The sequence below is a fragment of the Phaenicophaeus curvirostris genome, chromosome 10 (assembly GCF_032191515.1).
Source record: "Phaenicophaeus curvirostris isolate KB17595 chromosome 10, BPBGC_Pcur_1.0, whole genome shotgun sequence".
Lineage (NCBI taxonomy): Eukaryota > Metazoa > Chordata > Aves > Cuculiformes > Cuculidae > Phaenicophaeus > Phaenicophaeus curvirostris.
This window is the reverse complement of record NC_091401.1, coordinates 10,649,313-10,670,286: the sequence shown is the minus strand read 5'-3', so window position 1 is coordinate 10,670,286 and position 20,974 is coordinate 10,649,313. Positions and strand designations below refer to the sequence as shown.

General features: G+C 40.5%; 1 protein-coding gene across 1 annotated transcript in view; it reads right to left on the bottom strand.

Moving 5' to 3' along the window:
* The window catches only part of PID1 (phosphotyrosine interaction domain containing 1), an 87,877-nt gene that overhangs the window by 51,650 nt on the left and 15,253 nt on the right, over nucleotides 1–20,974 (bottom strand). Inside the window, exon 2 of the mRNA XM_069864771.1 lies at nucleotides 1,688–1,834. Within this exon, the coding sequence (XP_069720872.1) occupies nucleotides 1,688–1,834 (147 nt within the window). The remainder of the gene's footprint in view (nucleotides 1–1,687; nucleotides 1,835–20,974) is intronic.

The following is a 20,974-nucleotide window of genomic DNA, read 5'->3' as shown; positions in this document are numbered from 1 at the left end:
AACTGGCTGCAGGCAGAGGGGGAGAAGGAGAAACAGTGCAAGCAGGAAAAGGGGAGCGTTTTGGCAGCAGATGTTCCCTAGTCACTACCACTGCGTTACACTGCAGGAAAAATAAATGAATAAATAAAAGAGATCTCTAAATATAGAATGAGATTCTCTTCACTGATGGGTTCGAGATCTCTCTGCAATCTATCTTGTCTACTTGAAGGACTGTAGGTTAAGTAAAAAGGTTCATTTAAATTCTACACACATTCACAGAGATAAACTGATTTCAGAAAGCGTTATTATGTCTGAACTTTCTCTTACTAGGGGTGAAAGCCAGATGCTTTGTGAACCATTTTTATGATAGCTAATATTCTCTAAAAATTCATTAGATGTCAACATAAAGGACAAAGGGCATCACTGCAGAAGAGCAGATGCTACAAGCTACCACACAAAGCATATTGGGGTAACTTGCTCTGAATTCCTCCACATCAGTGCAAGGCAGCACTGCTTCAGCATCCACCAGTGGTCTTGTTTCTTGGCCATTGTGACAGGCAAGAAGTCAAACACAAATGATACTTCCCAAGAAGAAACTTTGCTGAGGAAGCGCCAGACTAGAAGCTGCTCAAGCAAAGCCCCTCACAGCATGCCCGCAGCCCATGCCATCTGCACAGTATGCCAAGAGAAGCAGGGGAACACACGAGGAAGCAATTTCTTCCAACCACATCTCACTCACATCAGATCCTCCAACAAGGAAGCGTGTGCGTGCACACATGTGTGCATGCACACTGACAGGGGAGGAGGTTAGGACATTTAATTGCACTTTGAACCTTACGCAGTACACATAGCATCGGACAACAGCTCTTCTAGAGAAGACGCTTTACAGAGCAGTGGAGGCCAAAGCCCAGTTGTTTCCATTTTCACCAAGACTCTTAAGGGCAGGTGGATATTCCCTACAACTGACAGCTGGGCTAGGTGAAGGGGATTTGTCCAGCACAGGCCATACTTGTGGCTCAGCTCATTCTGAACAGCTCTGCAAGATTAGGCAAGCTCTGCAACCAAGGTAAAAGGCTTCAACAGAAGATGCAAACAGAGCAGTTGTTTGCTATTTTTGTATGGTTTCTTACCACAGAAGAACACATTTGAAGCTCTTACATCATTAAACTTTAAAGAAGAGCAGCAAATGCATCTTGTTGCTTAACCAAATCAAGATCTAAGTCTCCTCCCCAATGCTTTTTTTTGCTCTCTCAAAAAAAAAAAAAATATGTACCCAAACTAACCTTAAGTTTTAAGCTGCAACCCTATTTCAGTAAGTGTATACTTCTGTTAGTACAGAGTGCTAAATGCAAATACACAGCATTTGGCCCTTCATCTCATCTCATCTCATCACTAACACTTACCAAAACAATGGCAGCATTTACAGTGAGCCATGCTCATTTGCAGGCTGTTAGAAATCCTCACAATTTGCATTGTGCCACAACCCAAAGCTTTTTTTACTGAAGCCCAAAATTCCTAATCAGAAACACTCAATTACTTTTTTGATTTATAAATTTCATAGCAATAGTGGCAGTTCATAGGGTTTCCAGAACAACAACCATGTGGTTACATTGGGCTCTTTAGAGACCTTATACATACATGGTACACCTCCAAAGTGCTCACATTCCTTATGTTTATACTCCTGAGTTACATTTATACTCCTGAATACCTTGCATCCAGTGTGAGTCCGGGTCTTCATGAGAGGAGTTGTGGTGCACAGCTCAATGGCTTCTGGTTCGTGGAAGATCACTGTTGGGAGAGGCTCCTTCCGAAGTGTTAGGACATTCAACTTACTCTTTATCATGGTCTGAAAGTGCTAAGCAGAAAAAGAAAAGCAATTATTTCCAGTTCTATGACAGAAAAGCAGGAGTTAATAGTTGGATGTGTCTGGTACTAACCAACAGATGCCATTCAAAACTTGTCACGTGCTATAACAGACAAGAAATAACCTGAAATAACTAGAATAATCCCAGGCTTGGGTGAAGAACTATCCAAGCAGATAGTAATGGTGGTGGTGAATGGGAAGTTTCTCAGCAATTGCTTAGAGTGAAGAAATCCAATCCTTGAAAGATTTCAAATCAATTTTGTGGAATCAGGGAACTCTGAGAATTTTTTCGACATTTAAATGCCTCTTTGAACTGATTTTCATTTGAGAAACTGAACATTTTCACTTGCTACTAAGCATCCAAGGGGAAAAATATGCAGATAGGAAGCAAATCAAGGTAGTATTCCCAGCTAGTAACATATTGTATCACTGTCTAAAGAAATATGCATCTATTAAAGCTTCATAACTTGACTCTTATAAATCACCAGCTACCAGATGCATGTACTCCAGATTACTTTTATTAAAAACCAAACTATTTCATAGAATCATAGAATAACCAGGTTGGACGAGACCCACCGGATCATCGAGTCCAACCATTCCTATCAAACACTAAACCATGCCCCTTAGCACCTCGTCCACCCGTCCCTTAAACACCTCCAGGGTAGGGGACTCAACAATCTCCCTGAGTAGCCTGTTCCAGTGCCCAACGACCCCTTCTGTGAAAATTTTTTTCCTGATGTCCAGCCTAAATCTCCCCTGGCGGAGCTTGAGGCCATTCCCTCTTGTCCTGTCCCCTGTCACTTGGGAGAAGAGGCCAGCACCCTCCTCTCTACAACCTCCTTTCAGGTAGTTGTAGAGAGCAATGAGGTCTCCCCTCAGCCTCCTCTTCTCCAGGCTAAACACCCCCAGCTCTCTCAGCTGTTCCTCATAAGGCCTGTTCTCCAGCCCCTTCACCAGCTTCGTTGCTCATTTGTTCTGACTTTTGATGTGAGATTCTTAACTCATTTTGCAGTCACCCTGTTCCTCATCCTCCCTTTCACCTCTGAAAGGCAGAAAAACATTACGGGGCCTGGCTCGCAGAAAGAGAGATGTTAAGGGATTTCCCAGAACCATAGAAGAAGTCTCTGTCAGAGCTAGGAAATCAACTCAGGTTCTTGCTTTTCAGTCATGTGTTTTAGGTGAGGAGAAAGCCTATTAAACATTTTATTAATACATGAGGGTTCAATCAACTATTCAGATACTACCCTGGTTTCATATGGATTTTTGTGGATTTGAGTATTCCATTGAAAATGCATGAGAGTTTCTTGGAAATCAACTTCCTACTTAATTCATGAACACTTTATCATCTGCTAACTGAAAGCTTGTTGATAGACTTCTAAACAAGCTTAATCCTTAGCTTACCAGTGTTTAGGCCTTAGAACTGTTACAATACTGGATCTACAGCACCCCAGAAGTACAGTCAAGGCATAAATAATAGTAGTCTGAAAATAGTATTTGTTTCCTGACCACACAGGTGAAGTTACAGCCTGTTAGAGCAATACTTCGTGGCCTCTGTGCTGTTTGCGCAAGCATTCAAGTTTCCATCCCAGTGAAGAAATCTACTCATACTATTTTTCATATGTCTTATATTACACATTATCCCATTCACTCTCCTGAACACTGCTTCAGCAAAAGAGTACTTCACGAAGGATGATTATACATTGAAGAATATTATTTAACATGCATTTCTGAAGGTAACAGAGCTCTTTGCTAACCAGGATTATTAGACTCTCCAAGAACAGATATTTTGTTTTACCTTTCAGCTGCAATTAACAGCCTCGTTTCCTTAGGCTTCTCTGGAAAAGTTGTTAGCAAAGGCTAAACAGATAACTATCCATAACAAGTGTAAAGCAAGCTCAAGGCTTGAGATCCTGAAGGAGCACCACAAATTACCAACCAAAGCACTGGGCTTGTGGGTCCCTTGTCTACTACAATTGTAGTTTTGTCTGTTTCTGCAGAAGAAAACATGCAGAAGGGAGAAGGTCCTGGAGACCTGCCATGTGCACATCATGGTGATTCCATACCTGTAACCAGCCCTTTTTCAAGCATGGGGAAATACCATCTCCATGGTTATCTGCTGCCTTGTGCACACAGAGGATGGGAGAGGAAGAGAGAGGCAGAAAACATGCCGAAATGTATTTTTAATCTGAAGTTGCACTGTTTTGCTGGTGGACCAATTTCAGATCAAACCAGAGATAATGGCTGGGAAATATCAGGTTGAAGAAGACCTAGCATTTAACCTCTCCTTCCCTATGCACTGAAAGAGCCTGTAGATGATCTGTTCATAAAGGTTCTCAAAGAACAGTGCTTCCTTTAAATGTTCAATAGATAAAAAACTCCATTAAGGCCCTCTGAGTAGTGAGCTTGCACCTCCAAACTATGGTTCTCCTCTGCTAGCATCTCTACCAACTGCAGTGGGACTACTAACAGAGAGCACAATTTGACCAAAATGAGGAAAACCGTGACCATGATCTAATTATTCTGCATGCAACTACATATACAGTCTTAAACAAGGACAAGACTACTCTCTGCCTTACAAAGACAATTCAATACTTGTATGAGCAGCAAGCTGGAGGGGTTTGGTGCCAAAAACACTAGAGCACAATTGGCAGCAGACAGATAATAAGATGCCAGAGGAGTGCAGGACAGATTGGGGGTGGGCACAGAAATAGCCTTTTGCTTTGGACTGCTTGGCTAGTGCACACAATGCTGCGCTCCCTGCACACAGGTCATATGATGGGTGCCATAAGAAAACCAAGTCTCTGCCAGGAGACATCACGCAGTAAGCCCTCAAATAAGCAAGCAATTTAAACACATGCCTAACTTTCACTATGTGAGCAGTCCCAGTAAAGTACACGTGGGTAGTCAATGGAATTACTCATGTGCTTTAAGCCAAGAACAGGATAAAGTGCTTCACTGAACCTATTTCTTAGTTTTTACTCCAAACTGGCATCTCCTGAAGAAAATGCTGGCAAATACTGACCTATAACAGTAGCCAAAGTATTTTCTGAGAAAAGACATTACCTCTCCACTGCTGCGAACCCAGAATATTTCTTTGAAGTGCTTTAAGTTCACAAAGTTCTTGAAAAGCATGACTATGGCAATTCAGCAAATAAAGGTTCAGGGAACATAAAACCATTCACATTTCATGTGCCAGAACCACTAGGTTCATTTGGTAGCTCTTATACAGAAAACCATCAAAATATTCTTAACAGGCACGACTATAAGAACAGCTCAAAACTGCACATTTTTCATTCCTTATCCATTCAGCCAGTGCTACTGATACAGATTTTATGTTTGAAAGAGATGCAAGGAGCAACAGAACAGTAAGAAATCAACAAAAAAATCAGTAGCAAGTTTTAAAATTCCTTCAGCAAACAGAATAGCTTAATTGCCAAAGAAAGGATCAGAACTGTAATTAGCATTGTATTTTCCTATTTGCTGAACATGAAATCATTCAGAGCAAAATTTAAATGAAGTCTCCAATTACATTGGAAAATTCTCTTAATACAAAACCAGTTTTTCTTATTCAAGGATTCAAGTTCCATCAATTTCTTTTGCTTAGTTTCCCAAGTCTTACTGGCATCATTTCCCCCACAGAAGAAAACTGAAGAGTGTATAACTGGCAGCCCAAACTGGTAGCCAACTATGACTGTCACTACAGAGGTAAAATATATACTTGCCTTCTTGGTCACTTTTAAAGTGCTTCCTATTTCAATGAAAACCCTGTCATCACTAACACTCTTAGCTACAGGCTAATTGAACATAGGAATCAAGAACTTCTAAATTGTTTTCAACGTATATTTTGTTACCAGCTCAGCAGTCACATTTTAGCTCTAGATTAATTATTTCATGATAGTTCATTAGATGCTATATATACAGTCCAAGCACAATTTCTGTTAAAACCAACACTAACAGTATTTGGGCTTTGGTTTTATTTGTCAGCAAAAATAAGTCACTTCCACAACTCAGACCAAATACCTTTGAGAAAAGCACTGTGACTCTGTACAATTAAATGTGCCTTAGAAGAAAAGAATGCACCGACAATTTGAAATAATAATGCTCAACACTTCTGCACAGCTCTTCATCTTCTTAACATCACCATTACTACCAACACACAACTGTATAAATTGACATCGTGTTTCCAGCTGACCTGTATTTGGCTATATTTTGCCAGAGACACATTAAGTGCAAAGCCCAGAATGACAGGATGTTAACTTGTAATAAAGAGATATTCTAAGAGTTCAAAGCCTCTGAAAGAGGGGTTTGCCAGAATGAGAAGCAATCTCTGTACAACTCATCCTTCTACAGCACCTACAAAGGAATTCCCTGACAAAATCCATGTTAAAGCATCCGCAAAAGACCAGTACCTGGGAAATTAAAAAATAACCTCCATAATGTACTACCTCAGTGCAATTACTTCCTCTACCTTTGAAATCCATTTAGTTCTGGAATGAAACCAAAACTTTTTAACAGCATCCCACAGTGAAACACAGCAGCTTGGGAGGGGAATGACAAAACCAAGCGCAATGAACTGCAAGAGAATTTTAGAAAGTCCAAATGTCCCTTTCTTCCCTATTCCCAGTGGAATTCAACTAACAACATACACAGTCTGTAGATACAAGACTCCAGTCTCTTACAGTCAGAGGAGATGACAACACAATGCTTTAGCAATATGGTTACACTGCCAGTGAGATGAGCAAAGCTGTGACCTGAGGACTACCCCACCCCAAGCCTCCAGCTTTTCAGTAAGAAAAGAATTCTGATGCTGTTCATATGAAAACTAATCCATTTCAAGGCTTTGTTTTGTTTAAAGCAAATGCTATCCAGCACAGATAAATGTCACATCTGATCCATTTCTTGTTAAACAAATATTGCTAATACAGTTTAAATACTTTCTCCCCCCCATATTAAACTTTACTATGCCGTATTTATTTGTCCTTTACTATCAGTTTATATAAACATTGTATGAACTCTATAATAAAATCCTCTACAGAGGGGTTAGAAGCACTTAGATAAGTCAGAAATCATCCCATCAGTAGCCTGCTCTGTCACACAAAATTGACTGGCATGCACAAATCCAAGATCATGTCACGACTCTTTATATTCAAGCAGAACCAGCCCCAGTAATCTTCTTGAAACCGAGCCAAGTCCAGAAATAAGGTTATTAATAGCTTATCCCATCTAGCATGTCAAGAGCTATATTTTGTCAGCCTATCAAACCAAATTCATTCAATCTCTTTCAGGTAACAGGTGCTATTTAGGTGTTTTTTATCTGATGGAAAAACCTATAATATACAGAAAAGAAAAGATAGATGAAGGTAAACGGGACACAGGACTCCAGAAGGAAAAGCAGGATGAGGACATGGTGAACCTGTTTAGGATGGCAAGCCCAGCTGCAGTGGATATAGTACAGAGGAAACCAAAGTCACTTGAGTGTCAAAAAGCCTTTCAGCAAAGATACTACTGGTTACGTGCATGTAAGCACCCACAGTTATTCCAGCTCAGTCTAATACCAGTTTCTTGGGGAATATTCTTCTTCCAGCAATGATAAGACATCGCTTAAAAAACACACAACTATCAAGATTTCATAAATAAAACTTGCACTCCCAATCGATAGCCCTGATCGCACAGCTGCCTAGGTGACGATGCTCACATTGCTTTGTTTTCTTACAAGTTTAAAGAATTTCTGTTTCTTCACAATTTAATTCATGTGAAACGTTTTGTTCTTAGACCCTGTGTACTTTGAGTTTGCTCTGGCTGGATGCCTCCATTCTCTTGCCAAGCTCCTGCGATTCCAATCAGCAGGATTGCTGCCCAAACAAAACACATTCTCAGATACAAACACCCTCCAAACTGCAGTGAACTTCAGAACCAGATGAGAACTTCATGACTGATCCTCTAACATCTCTCTACACTCAGCCAAATTAAATCATCCAACCTAAGTAAATCTAAATATTCAGGATATTCATGGACTAAATTCCCAGTTTAGCCATAATTTCTCAGAACCTGAAGTGCTACTATATAGAGAGCCACATCAGAGTAGTAAGAAGTCAATGTTTCAGGGCCCTTAATGATGAAAATAAAATAGTACCTCCCTAAAATACCAGTGGAGAAGGTAAAAGAAGTTGCAGTACTACAATAAAACATTCTTTGATCAATCTCTGTACTACAGTACCTAAATTCCCAATCTGCTATTTCAGTGGAAATTAGGCATGCAAATGGAAGATGAACATCTAAATATGTCTGTACGAATTGGGCCCAGGAATCACTGTCAACTCTCAAATTCTAATAACTTTGTTACAACTGAACTAGTTCTCATGCCACCCAAACCCAATTAAAAGATAGCTGTATTGTGTATTCTATTAATTGCAATCATTGTAAATAGCATTTACACTTGAGGTAAAAACTCTACCTTTTTTTCCTTCATCCCATCCTTGATGATGCTTGTCTTCAAACTAAGTTCAGAAGTCCAGCAAATAAAACCAGCCTGGGAAATACACCTCCGTTACATGGCACTGATGTGAATTAAGGCACCCCTGTCACCTGCAGTTCATCTTCTCCTCACCAGAGCAGCAGTACCTCCCCAAAAGTACTGTCTCTGTGTGCAAGCCTAGGATTTTAAACAAGTTTGCAATTTCAAAAGTACCAGTATGCCAAAATTTCTCTGTGCAAGCAGAGGTATTTATCAGCTCCAGCACTTTTTAGGACAAATAGCAGTTAAAAAGTTAGACTATAAACCCAAGACAAGAAAAAGGTTATTACAAAAAAAAAAAGCGAGAAAGGGAGAGAGGAGAATAAATAAATAAAGAAATAGGAGCTGACAAGAAGGGAAAGAACAAAACAGGACATACAGCAGCATAGACACGTCAAGTTCATTCACTTTGATTTTGAGCTGACCCCTTAGCTGCTTTCCAACATATTTTTCTCTTAACATGAGTTGCCAGTAGATGTATTATTTGGTATAGTTGGCCCAATACTAAAACAATGGAATCCTGCAGCATGAAGGCGGCTGTTGCTTTTTCAATTTGCTCTTGGAGACTTTCCAATAATTTCTGTGTCAGGGGATGCTTTAGAGAGTTCTTTCTACTCACTCTGTGCCCGGCAGAGGAAGCCTGTCTCATACAATACCTGCTAGACATCCACTGCATTCCTCAAAACAGTCCTTTCAAAATCAGCATTTCACCCTCCCACTCCTCTTCATTTTTTGCAAAGAACCAATAGCTCGTTAAGCAGTTATGTAGTTCAGCAACCTCCCTCTTGCCTTTCTAAGACTTGTTCTCCAAGACAGGTATATGGACTGGATGACATAGCTGCCTGCTACAAACAGGGAATTTGCCCTGATTCTTTGCTACGAGTAACATTGTGCCTAAGACTATGCAGAAACAAAGAGAATAAGTTCTTGCTAGAAAAGCTTATGCATTGCTTAAATACAAACCAAATCAACTTTTCATCTCATGAATTCTTCCATTTACAGCTACAAATTAATAAGAATTCATTTCTTCCTCTTAATCCTGGCATTCCTTAGGGTTTCTGAGACACGTCTTCTTACTTCCCACAGACACTAGCCATCTCCAAGTGAACAGACCTGCATCTTTAGCAGGTCACCCTTTTTTGGAAAGCCTCCATCAGAGTGCATCAACCCCAGACCTTGTAGAAGGCAAAGAAAGAAGCCAGGTTGTTTTAGTTCTCACATCTCTCCACTCATCCACAAGCACCATTAGTACATGCTCCAGAGCATCCCTGGAGAACCATGTCTGGTCAGCACTGCTGTCCCATCACACGCACCTTCCCAAGGAGATTTCCCTGGCCCTAACTACACTCACAGGCATTTCATCTCCTGCAATATTACTCCTTTCATGCCTAGACCAGAAAATTATTCATTGGGGGGGAACTCTGACAGGGTTTATAGCTATGCAAACCCTTAAGCAGATGATGCAGAATACAGACAAAATTTGGATCCCATTGCATAGCAAATGCATAACCCCCTTTCCACAGGGGGACTTCACCCAGTAGGTCTTCCCACTTCTTAAAGCCATAAATACGAGTAGCACACCAGAGAGCCTACATTACGATTAAGGGAGTCTACAGAAAGTGATCAAAAATACCCTTCTGCAAACTGTCTCATTAATTCAGCAAAGCTTTAGAGTTGGATGATTGACAGAACTTGCACCAAGAAAGATTTACAAAAGAAAATCAAATCAACTCATTTACATTCCTGTTTCTCCTGCAACTACCTTGCTGGTTAAGCTGAGCCAAAATAGCCAGATGCAAAATTACTCTGTTTTTTTCAGTGCAGAATTAGTTGAGTAAAGTGTCTGAGGATGGCACTCCCCTTTGCTGGGATTAATCAACGGCACCCACATCCTCTAGATATAAAGGATTCACCTGCATGATGTTTTCAAGGCTTCTCAAAAGTAATTAATCTTTTCTCACATTTCCATTTCCTGACTTTCAAAGAACAAGTCCTTAGTGCTTGACAAGAAGGGAGATTAAGCTTCCAAGTTCTCCCAATTTAAGAATCCAAGCCCAAAGATACTGAAAAGCTCCATTTTCTCTGTAAAACCTCAGATTCTTCTTCGTTACTTGTCAGCAAAGTTCAGATAATTTTGCAGAAGCTTAACTAATCCCTCAGCTGAGTATCGAGTTTCAAATGCCAGTGATTATATACATATACAGATCTACGCTTCTTAGAAGAAAGAAAAATAACCAACCAAACAAAAAAAAAGCAAATCCCTGCAGAAAAGAAATAAAATATGCACCATGAGATTCAACAAGACACCCTTATCCCCCCCCAGGCATGGTTAATATACTATCTGCCAGGACATATGGGACCAATTAAAAAGAGCTAACTCCTCACCCAGGCGCTGCAGCGTCACTCAGGAGGAATCCACAATTGATTAAACAAACTCAAGTAATTCCATTCTAGTAACACGTGCTCATTCATAACCAAATCCCAGTCTTTAGGAGTCCCATATGCCATGAAAAAACATCCCTGCTTTCACAGAAATCTGTGGTAAAACAAATCTGAAGTTCAACAGGACCAAAACTACCCTCGTCTTTGCTGCTTTACATGCACTGCAACATGCACCTACAGGAAGAATTGTTACTACTTTTCAGAATAGCATCTGAATTGCTATTTTAATCTTGTAATTCAACATAGTCAATGAAATTAAAAGGAACAATTGATGGAAATATTAAATTGTTTAACTAAAGAAAACAGAAGATCTCAAATCTATTAAAAACCTCCCTTTCAGCAAGATGAACAGAACTGGAAGACTTCAGGCCTGTACAGGGATCATTCAGCCTCATTACACTGCAAAAACTAGTTCCTCTTTTTCTAGGAATTATAATCTCACTTTTGTCCAACCTGCTCCAAACCTGGATACAGCAATGACTTGCAAGTTTTCCACAGAGAAAACAGCTGCAGAATAAACAGTCCTACAAAACAAGAGGAACATCCTTATCCTCAGTACAGCTTTACCTTTCTTCCCCCGTCCATTGACTGCTGACCACCTTAAACACGATCCATTCTCAGCTACTTCACAACTTCAATGATTTTACATTGAAAAAAAGCTAATTAATATTTAATCTGCAAGTTTGGGCTCAACCTTGAGAAATGAGGTTGCTGAAAAAATGGGAATGTAAATGAGAAGAGGTGGTTTTACTATTATTAAATGCTTCCTGGTGCAACCTCCATCAATTGTTGCAAACAATATTTTAACATGTTTCGGGCTTATGAGAAATTAAATAATATAGAATATCAACATCCAGGGAAAAGGGTCTGGGATGTTAAAGCACTGAGCTTCGAGCTGCTCTAGATGTGGATCTAATACAATTTCCTGTAATACAACATGATGGAAGTATTCCGAATACCCATGACATTTATGGCCTCCAGCGTACCTGTGTCAGGCAGCAAGTTAAACAAATGTGAAAGAACCAACAAAATTAAAATAAATGAACTGCCTGCCCAGTTTTTCCCTACTGTCTTCTTCCTTTGCCCCATTCAATTTAACTTGGAAACATTACTAACGTAGTTATTCCAGCATCCTTCAAAGCACATCTCCTTTAGAATTACAGCTCTATGTTAATGAGGTGGCTTTTACCAAACTTGATGCATCTGAAATCTAAATTATTTACCCTGGAAGAAAAGTTAGTGAAATAATTTAGGGGACTGATAAAATATTAAAGTGTTGAACCTTGTGAATACCAAGTAGTCATTCCTCTGCAAAAAAGTTTCAAGACAGTTTTTTATTTTAATCAAAAAAGGCATGTATTTGGCTGAATAAAAACCCAGACAACGTTGATACAAAATGTTTGATCAACTTTAGAACTTCAGTCCTCTATAATTATACCAAGACTGCTATGAACTCCGCTTTGACAACCACCATCATGGCAAATAAATGATTGTCAAAATAAATCCAATAGATTACCATGCAAAAATGTGTCTTCTACAGCTTAATCTTGCAATAATGCTTTTTATAGCATGTCTCTCTGTCCAGATTTGCAGCTTTGTTATTTGCATTCTGACCACTATGCACAAGGGTTATCGATCACAGAATTCATTTTTTTTATACTTCAAATTATTCACGTTGCAGCCCTACTGATGGCTTCTCAACTGTGCTTATCAAAGCTATTTGCACATATAATGCCCATATAGCTCTTTCAAAAAATCTCCAAGCCAAACTAAGTCATGTCAATGACAGTAATCAAAGTAAAAGAAAAGGGACTGGGGGGGAAAAAGCCCAGTTTTGAACATTTACTGATATGGTAGTAACCAGGTAGACTGCAGATGAGGCAGACAAATGAAAGCACACAGGCATTCAACATGAATCTCCAGTGCTGCTTTTGTATGAGTCAGTCTCAGTTTTGCGATGGAAGAAGAATTCACAGAAGACTTTTCAAGGAAATCTGTCGAGTTTCCTGGCCTCTTCCAGAAACATGTCTACAAAAAGGAACTGTCCCACTATAGCATTTCTTGCTGTTTCTTACTTTTAGAAAGCAACAATCATTTAGACAGCAATTAAAGTAAACACCAACCAATGAGCTGGGATCATCAAGACCAACTACTCTGATGCAGCAGCATCATCAGAAAGGAGTGTAGAGCTTCTATGGGCAAAGATACACTGCATAGAGATAATAATGCAACAGCTGCTCAAGGCTTGTGACTCGGTCACCACTAACTTCCATCAGAGCTGTCATTACAGCTGCTGAGATCCTCAAGACTGCCCACTACAAAGCTTCTCTGCCTACACTAATCAAGGACATTCAGCACAAAACCTTCCACGTGGCACAAAATGAGGCTTTGCCTCTAGGTCTCTATTTGGGAAATCAAAGGGCAGAGTTGAACACTCGAAATTAACATTGCTCTTCCTAAAGGTTGATTCTGAGCTAGATGACAGACAGCTGTCCTTTTACTTTCCAAGTGTTATCATTATTTAGAGGAAAGTCTGTATAGGTTTGTACTGTCCACAAGTTACTTAGGAGATCACAGCAAGTAAAATGTTTTTGGGGTTTTTTATAAGAAAAGAAAAAGTATGTAATTTCAGCCCAGAAGCAAAGTGTGAAACAGATAACCTCAAAAGTTGAAAGTCTGGGCAAGCTGTTAACTGAAGTCGCAGATTTTGAGAGGGAACTTCCAACTCCACATCAATTAACCATCGCTAGGTCCTCTCTGATATACCGACTTTCAATACAACTACACTATCTTCAGTCTTGGGCAGTTCTAGGAGCAGAAGGTATCCTTGTTTGATTTTTTTATTCAGTTTTGGATCCTAGGTTCTCTGCCTGTAACAGATATTCAGATGACATTAGAAAAGCCTCTGAAATAACATCAGTCAAGTTTTGCATGCACAGCTATTTGCACAAGCCAATTCTAAAGTTTTACAAGACAATTGGCTAGATAAACATCTGTCTGCTCCACTCTGAGCAGCTGATGAGTGCAGGAGACCTTTGATCATTCAACAAAGCTTGTTCCCTCCTGGGTATAATCCAGCAACCACCTTAATCGAAGCATTCCAACTTTCACTTTTCCCCAGTTGAGTATCATGTGCATCTCAGTGCCACCCACACCACAATAAGCACAACAGAGAAAATCAGAGGTTGAAGAGCTACAGCATCTCCTGCAGAAACAGGAACACAAAATACCAACATTTTCTGTTGTTCAAGCTAAGCAAGCATGTGCAGTAGCTATCCATACAGGATAACCATGGGTTTTGACTATAGCACAATGATAAAACTATATAACAAGTGCATTTGCTCGAACACCGATTTTATAAAAAGAATTAATTTGTAGAAATAAAGGTTAGAAATCACGTGAAAACCGCAATATTCCATATAGCGCTCCATCACTAGTATAAGGATCAAAAGGGTACCAGCTTCAACCAGCACACGAAACAGGGCTGTCATTATGATCTGTAGCATCTGTAGAAAAGTGATTAGTTCCAACACCTGCCCTTTGAGATTAGCACTTCTACTTTCATGTTTTATCACCATTTTAGTCAGAAATTAAGAGACTCTGGTGCCTATCACTGGTATTTTGAACCTAGCAGAGTAAAGCCATTCCAGAAGCAGATTTGGGATTGCTTTTTCTGCTTACACAGTAGACAAATCATAAATGCAGTTTACTGTGAAGCTGCCAATATTTAATAGTGATTAATGATGTGGTATGTATCTGAGTGGGGAAAGGGCGTAAGCATATATCTAGAGAACAAATTAGTTCATCAGCTCCAGTACAGTTTTCTTCCTTGCCTTCCTGCCTGAACATGTGCTGCTGTACTGCAGAACGGGAGTAACATGCAACTTGTGGGCTATTTATTTTGCTGAAATACCGTATTGGATGAGACAATTCTGGGGAAGAAACAGGAGGCAATCCGAAAACACCGTAAGCAACAAATGCATTGTAGAATAAATAACACACACAGGACTCAGGAATAAATCTCAGTGGTAACTTGGCAGAGCTACCTATGGCAACTCATGCCACATCTCCTAGGTTGCACAAAACACTCCTGGGGTGTTGCTGTCCCATAGTAGCTTAGCTTGTAGCTAGCCTGACTGCCCCCCATGGCTGCTTCATCATCTTCATCAATTGTCACAGAGGGTGGCTATCTTTCCATTTATTTAGCTGTAGGTGTGCATGCACAGCAGAAGGAACAAGCAATACAAGGCTCATTTTTCGCCAGCCTACTCAGTTTGGAAGAGATTCTTCTCCAGTTCAGCGCATGCAGTGCTCTGGCTTCAGCCTCTTTTCCATTTGGCACACAATCAAACCGGACATAAAGAAAATCCAATTCTTCCATAAATGTTGAATTTCAATAAATTGTGTCTTACCTCTCTTCCCTATCCACATTCAAAGGAAAAAAGCACTGCATAGCTTCCAAAGACATTCCCATTTGAACATTTACTTTTCTTCCCTACGTGTTTCAACTTTCAAAATCATACTCGGTATGAAAAAAAAGGCACAGCAAAGAAGCAAGATTGTCTTAGCATATTATATTCACTTAACAATCATAGTAATTTCTCAGAGAAGACCTCCAGGCACAGTTTTAATGTTAAAGCAATTCTTGCTTCATTTTAACCAATCACTGATGCAGAGCTGATAGCTCAGCTCATTAAAAAGTACAAGGCACTATTTCAAGAAATACCATAATTTATCAGGCAGAGTTTAGTTGCGCTCCAGACAATAGCCTGCATGCACACCACCAACTGCCTCTGACACTTCCCAAATGCAGCACTGAAGTCCTTCAGGTTTGGGATCAGCTACCCACGGTTCATAAAGTCACACAGCAAAGCTTCCTGCTCTAGCAACCAACACATCACCTTTTCCCAGCAGTTTTTCAAGAGGCTTAGCTACATTTTAAAATGCATTAAATCACACTTGAGTGACAACCCTTTCTTTATGTAAAGCATTTGTGCCCCTTTATCTATCCAGCTATAAAACTCATCTCAGGAAAGACGGTTAGAGAGAAGATAAACAGTACAATCAAATTTTTGAAACTTTATATTTCCCATAGCACAAAACTTCACAACTTGGTTTAAGGACTTGGGCCCAAAACAGTGAGAGCACTCTCACTTTGTGCAGCTGGACATAAGTTGTTGGTCAGTAGATTTGATATCCCAGTGATTAGATGGACCATGCAAACTATAACAGGTAAATCAAGGAATCGTTACCTGGGTTGAGGAGCAACACATTCCCCAAATTATTCTTTTGAGGGACTGTGCTTCATTTCTCACAAGTAGACCCAGATAGGCAGGAGATACTGCTCTTTGGACTCATGTAAGAAGGCAACAGACCACCCTTCTAACCCATCCTTTCAAGAAAACAGGCATCAGAAGAAAGTAGCAAACCCTTCCCAAACACTCATTAGAAAGGTGCACATTTGGGACCATACAACAATCATAGAGGTCTTTTCCAACCTTAATGGTTTCTAAGATCAACAAGCCCAACTGTTAGCCCAACACCACCATGCCTACTAAACCATGTCCCGAAGTACATCATCCTACCTGTTTTTTTTAAAACCTTCAGGGATGGTGACTCAACCATTACCCCGGGCAGCCTGTTCCAGGGCTTCACCACTCCTTCAAGCAAAAAAAATTTTCCTAATATCCAGTCTAACCCTCCTCTTATACAACTTGAGGCCATTTCCTCTCGTTCTATCCTTTGTTACTTAGGAGAAGAGACCAACACCCATCTCACTACAACCTCCTTTCAGGTAACTGTTGAGATTAAGTTCTTCCCTCAGTCTCCCCTTCTCCAGGCAAAACAGCTCAAGTTCCCACAGCCATTCTTCACGTGACTTTGTCTGGAACCTTAACCAACTTCATCACCCTTCTCTGAACATGCTCCTGCAGCTCAGTCTGCTTGTAGTGAGGGTCCCAAAACCAAACATAGGATTCAAGGTGCAGGCTCACCAATGATGACTACAGTGGCACAATCACTTCCCTACTCCTGCTGGCCACACTGTTTCTGATACAAACCAAGATGCCATTGGCCTTCTTAGCCACGTGGGCCACTGCTGGCTCATGATCAGCAAGCCGTCAAGCGACACCCCCAGGTCCTTTTCTGCCGGGCAGCTTTCCAGCTGCAAGTGGTGGCTCTGGTAAGCAAGGTGCTACACCCAAGTGAGACTCTGCAAATCCAGAGTACATTCCTGATCCACACCGACTCTGCAAACATCACGCTGCTCTGCTTAAGGCTTTGGGTTGCTTCCTGGAAGAAGACCTTATTTTTAAAACAAAGCCCACTAGAAGGAGATTAACTGCCCTTAAAAAATTCTTAACAATCTCCTTGCTTGTTATCGAGTGGCCTATACATGTGCCAGATGAGTGCTGTAGAAGATGCTATGTATTAAATAAACAATACTGTTTAAAATCCATAAGCCTACTTATGACTAGTCTGAGACATACAAATATCTACAGCTTATTCAGTTCAAGGATCCTCTGCTTTCAAAATGTCCATTCAGCAACCCTGCCAGATAGTTTCACAATACTACAGGCTCACTTATTCATAAACAAATCATTAACATTCTTGACATAAATCCATAGTGTACAAACCCCAGCTATGATAGTGTTTTACTACATTCGCTCTGCCTATCATGAATGGGACTTCTGTTTTCACCAAAATAAACACCCTCAACAAATAAAAGGCAAATTATTCTCTGTGAGAAAACCACCAGGATGAAGTGCTTATGCATGGATAACAAACTAATTATTGAGTTCATATAGTAATAAACCTGGTGTTCATTCAGTGAAATGGGCTGCCACAACTTATGCAAGAAATTTTCTTACTAGATCTCAAATAATTAAGACACTCTGAGGGTAAAATACTCCACTACAGATTTTTAACACATCCTTAGCCACATTGGAAACCTACTGCACAAGAATCATCTGAAAAGATCCTTCTAAAGCCCTCTGGCATCCACTCACTGTCAGGGTTTTATTGACAGCCCTGGATCAGGACTGGTTTCAACCAAGCTCCAAAATGATCAAGGTCCATTTTTACACATGTACATCACAGCTTAAATTAGACTAATTAAAACGAATGGAATAGCTTAACAAATGCATCAGGACCAAGCTGTTTATTCTTCCTGAATACGCTCTGCATAGATAGCTGTACAGAGCAATAGTTTACATCAGGGTTTCCCCAAAAGACACCATCCACAGGTAAAACCCCTACAGGTGCCCTAAAAAAGCTCCAGCATGCTGGCTGCATCCCCCTCACAGAGGGCATGTGGACATGGCAGGATGGGATTCCCCACCTGAGGCTAGTCCACAGCAGGGAGATGCTCCCACAGCACCTCCCAGTACAAATCATGCATTGTCATATGGTATCCAGCCATGGGCAGCAACCTGACACAAGCAAGGCTTTGGACAATACAGAGTTAAACCCTCTACCCTTAATCCACTAACACCTGCCTCGCTATATTTGAAGAATTAAATGCCTCCTTGAATGGCCATATTTATGTAATTTAAAAAAGAGTGGAAGATAGTTAAACTTTCTATTGATGCTTTTGGGAAATACACTCATAAGAGCTGGACTTCTCCCTGGATTGATAAACAGTAAGCAGACTGCCCTTCTGTACTGGCTGCCAGCTCAGCCCAGGGAATAAAAGATGTTTTCCATTCCAGAAAAGATACATGTGCATTGAAACACATTGAATATTTAGCAAGACCTCATTCCTGCCAGAAATCAGATGCATACTTACTGTGCAGTGCACAAGCCTGTGGGCGCTGGTGGCTGCTCCCAGTAGGTAAAAATAAGCACATGGCTGAAGTTTGCAGAAATGAGACCTTTGTTACTGCTACAAAAGTGTGCACCTATTTACAATTACATTACAACACTTATTAGGGGCATGCTCCTTGATTTTACTATTCCAATTGACATGGTTTCTCCACTTACAGTTCCAATTTTGTGATATTTTAACAGCAGTATAAATATATATAACTCACGTATAAATGTATACAGCATGAATAACAGGCAGTCTTTAGGTGTGACCTTCTGAGGGATGCTCTGCAACTCAGGAGAGCAAGTTTACAGGATCTATTTATGGGTCTTACTCTGTACCCAGCCTCCAAAAACATTTCAGACCTACTTTTGCCAGAGAACACAGCTACTGAAGAACCACCTGGGGTGTCTAGACTGTCTTTTGGTACCACAGAGGTCACCATCCCTAACAGTTCTTGCTTTCACCCCTGATCTCCCAAAGTTGTAACACATCTGTAAGTATGGAAACAGTCACAGCTGAGAGAATGCAAGGGATGAATACATTTAGGAATCTTCTCATATGCCTCCCTATTTTATGAGCATCTCAGGATCACAGTTTAAGATGTTGACAGCAAGAGTAACAGATAAAAGCCAACTTAAAAGCAACAACAATTTAAGATGAAAAATCACACATAACCTCATATCTATAGAAAATAAAGCACCACAGAAATCCCAGACTATGAGGATGAGGCTGAATTGATGCACGATTTAAACGAAGGCAAACAGCTCTGCTAGGAATCAGCAAGGAAATCGGACAAGTTAAGCACTCATTTTCTGTACAATACAACAGCAAAATGACACTGCAACCTTAGTCTCAGGACACCCCAGAGATGACAACGTGGCAGAGCTGCCCAGGACGCACCCGGTTAGGAAATACACTGGGACGGGGATAGGGTAGGAGTAAAACCAACTAAATAAGACTGGAAAAATCCAAGGGAAGAGGATACGTGCAATTTGGAATAATTTCATCCTGCTGAGTTACGGGTAGCTTAAGGCACATGCACATGCAGGGCAGCTTGCTAAGAGGGATCAATGCCAGCAGAACACTGCCCACAATGTGTCAAAAGCCCCTACGCTGGCCCATTAAGAAATGCAACCGGCAAAGCTATAAGACAACAGAAAAACTCCTGCACTAATGGGGAGGCTGAGCAAAAGTCCTGAGGATTACCACACGTTTGCCACCTTCGACTTCTCATTTTCTGGAAACACCAGCATTGCTAACCCCAACTTTCCTTTACCTACTGGTGATGGCTTAAAAAACATCTTCCTAGCTCTGCAAACCAGCAGCTGCACGTCACCTGGTACTCCTAACAGTTGTTCACTAACCTAGATGAGAAGATGAAATAAACGCTACATTTTTGTTTCTAAGACAAAAGCTGGTCATCAAAAGCTGTCTGTCACTGGCTGTACTCTGGCCCACGGTGTCCAGGGAAGTCGTGGCTGCCCCATCCCTGGAGGTGTTCAAGGCCAGAATGGATGAGGCTTTGAGCAGCCTGATCCAGTGGGAGGTGTCTCTGCCCACAGCAGGGGGGTGGAACTAGATGGGCTTTAAGGTCCCTTCCAACTCAAACTATTCTATGATTCTACAATCCTAAAAAATGCAATGCACAACCCTCAGGCCCCTGATCCAGCAGCAAAGTCATCAGTATTTCAACAGCAATTTCAAACAGGAGCAAATCCAAGTCTGAATCCTCAGATTATCCTGTGCAAAATCCCAGCATTGGCATTCGAAAAAGAAAACATCAAACAGGTCGGTTCAGACAGACTGTTATTCCTGTACCTATGTTTATTAACACAAGGTAAATAAAACTGAGGACACACTAGAAAAACACATAGTGATGTTAACCACAATGGCAAACTAAAAGTATGTACTGATCCTTTTCTTTGGCCAGGAAATTCTTTCAAGCTGTTTCTTTCATAGCTGGTTACTGGGTAGGAAATGCTTTTTAGACAGAAAAATATTTTCTTTTCCAGACGACTCCATAAAATCCAAGCACAGAGCACAGTGTACATTCTGATGAGAATTAATCACTTGTTTACTGTGGTAGTTCAATAGACAGCTAATCCCTACACATTGTCTAAACAACTTATTTCCTCCAGTAAGTGAAGAATAGTCAACGGAAACAAAACAGTTTGATTTTTAAAAAAAGAAGGGGCAGAGCACTGGCAACACATCTGCAGACTGTAAAAAGCTGAAGAACAACATTAGGGGATACAGGAGGATGTCCTTTGTGCACCTTCCAGCTTTTTCTAAATGAAGGCATTCCAGAATAAAACGTAATGGAATTGAGATGTTCTAACATATGAAAATAATGTCCTAGGCCCAGAGT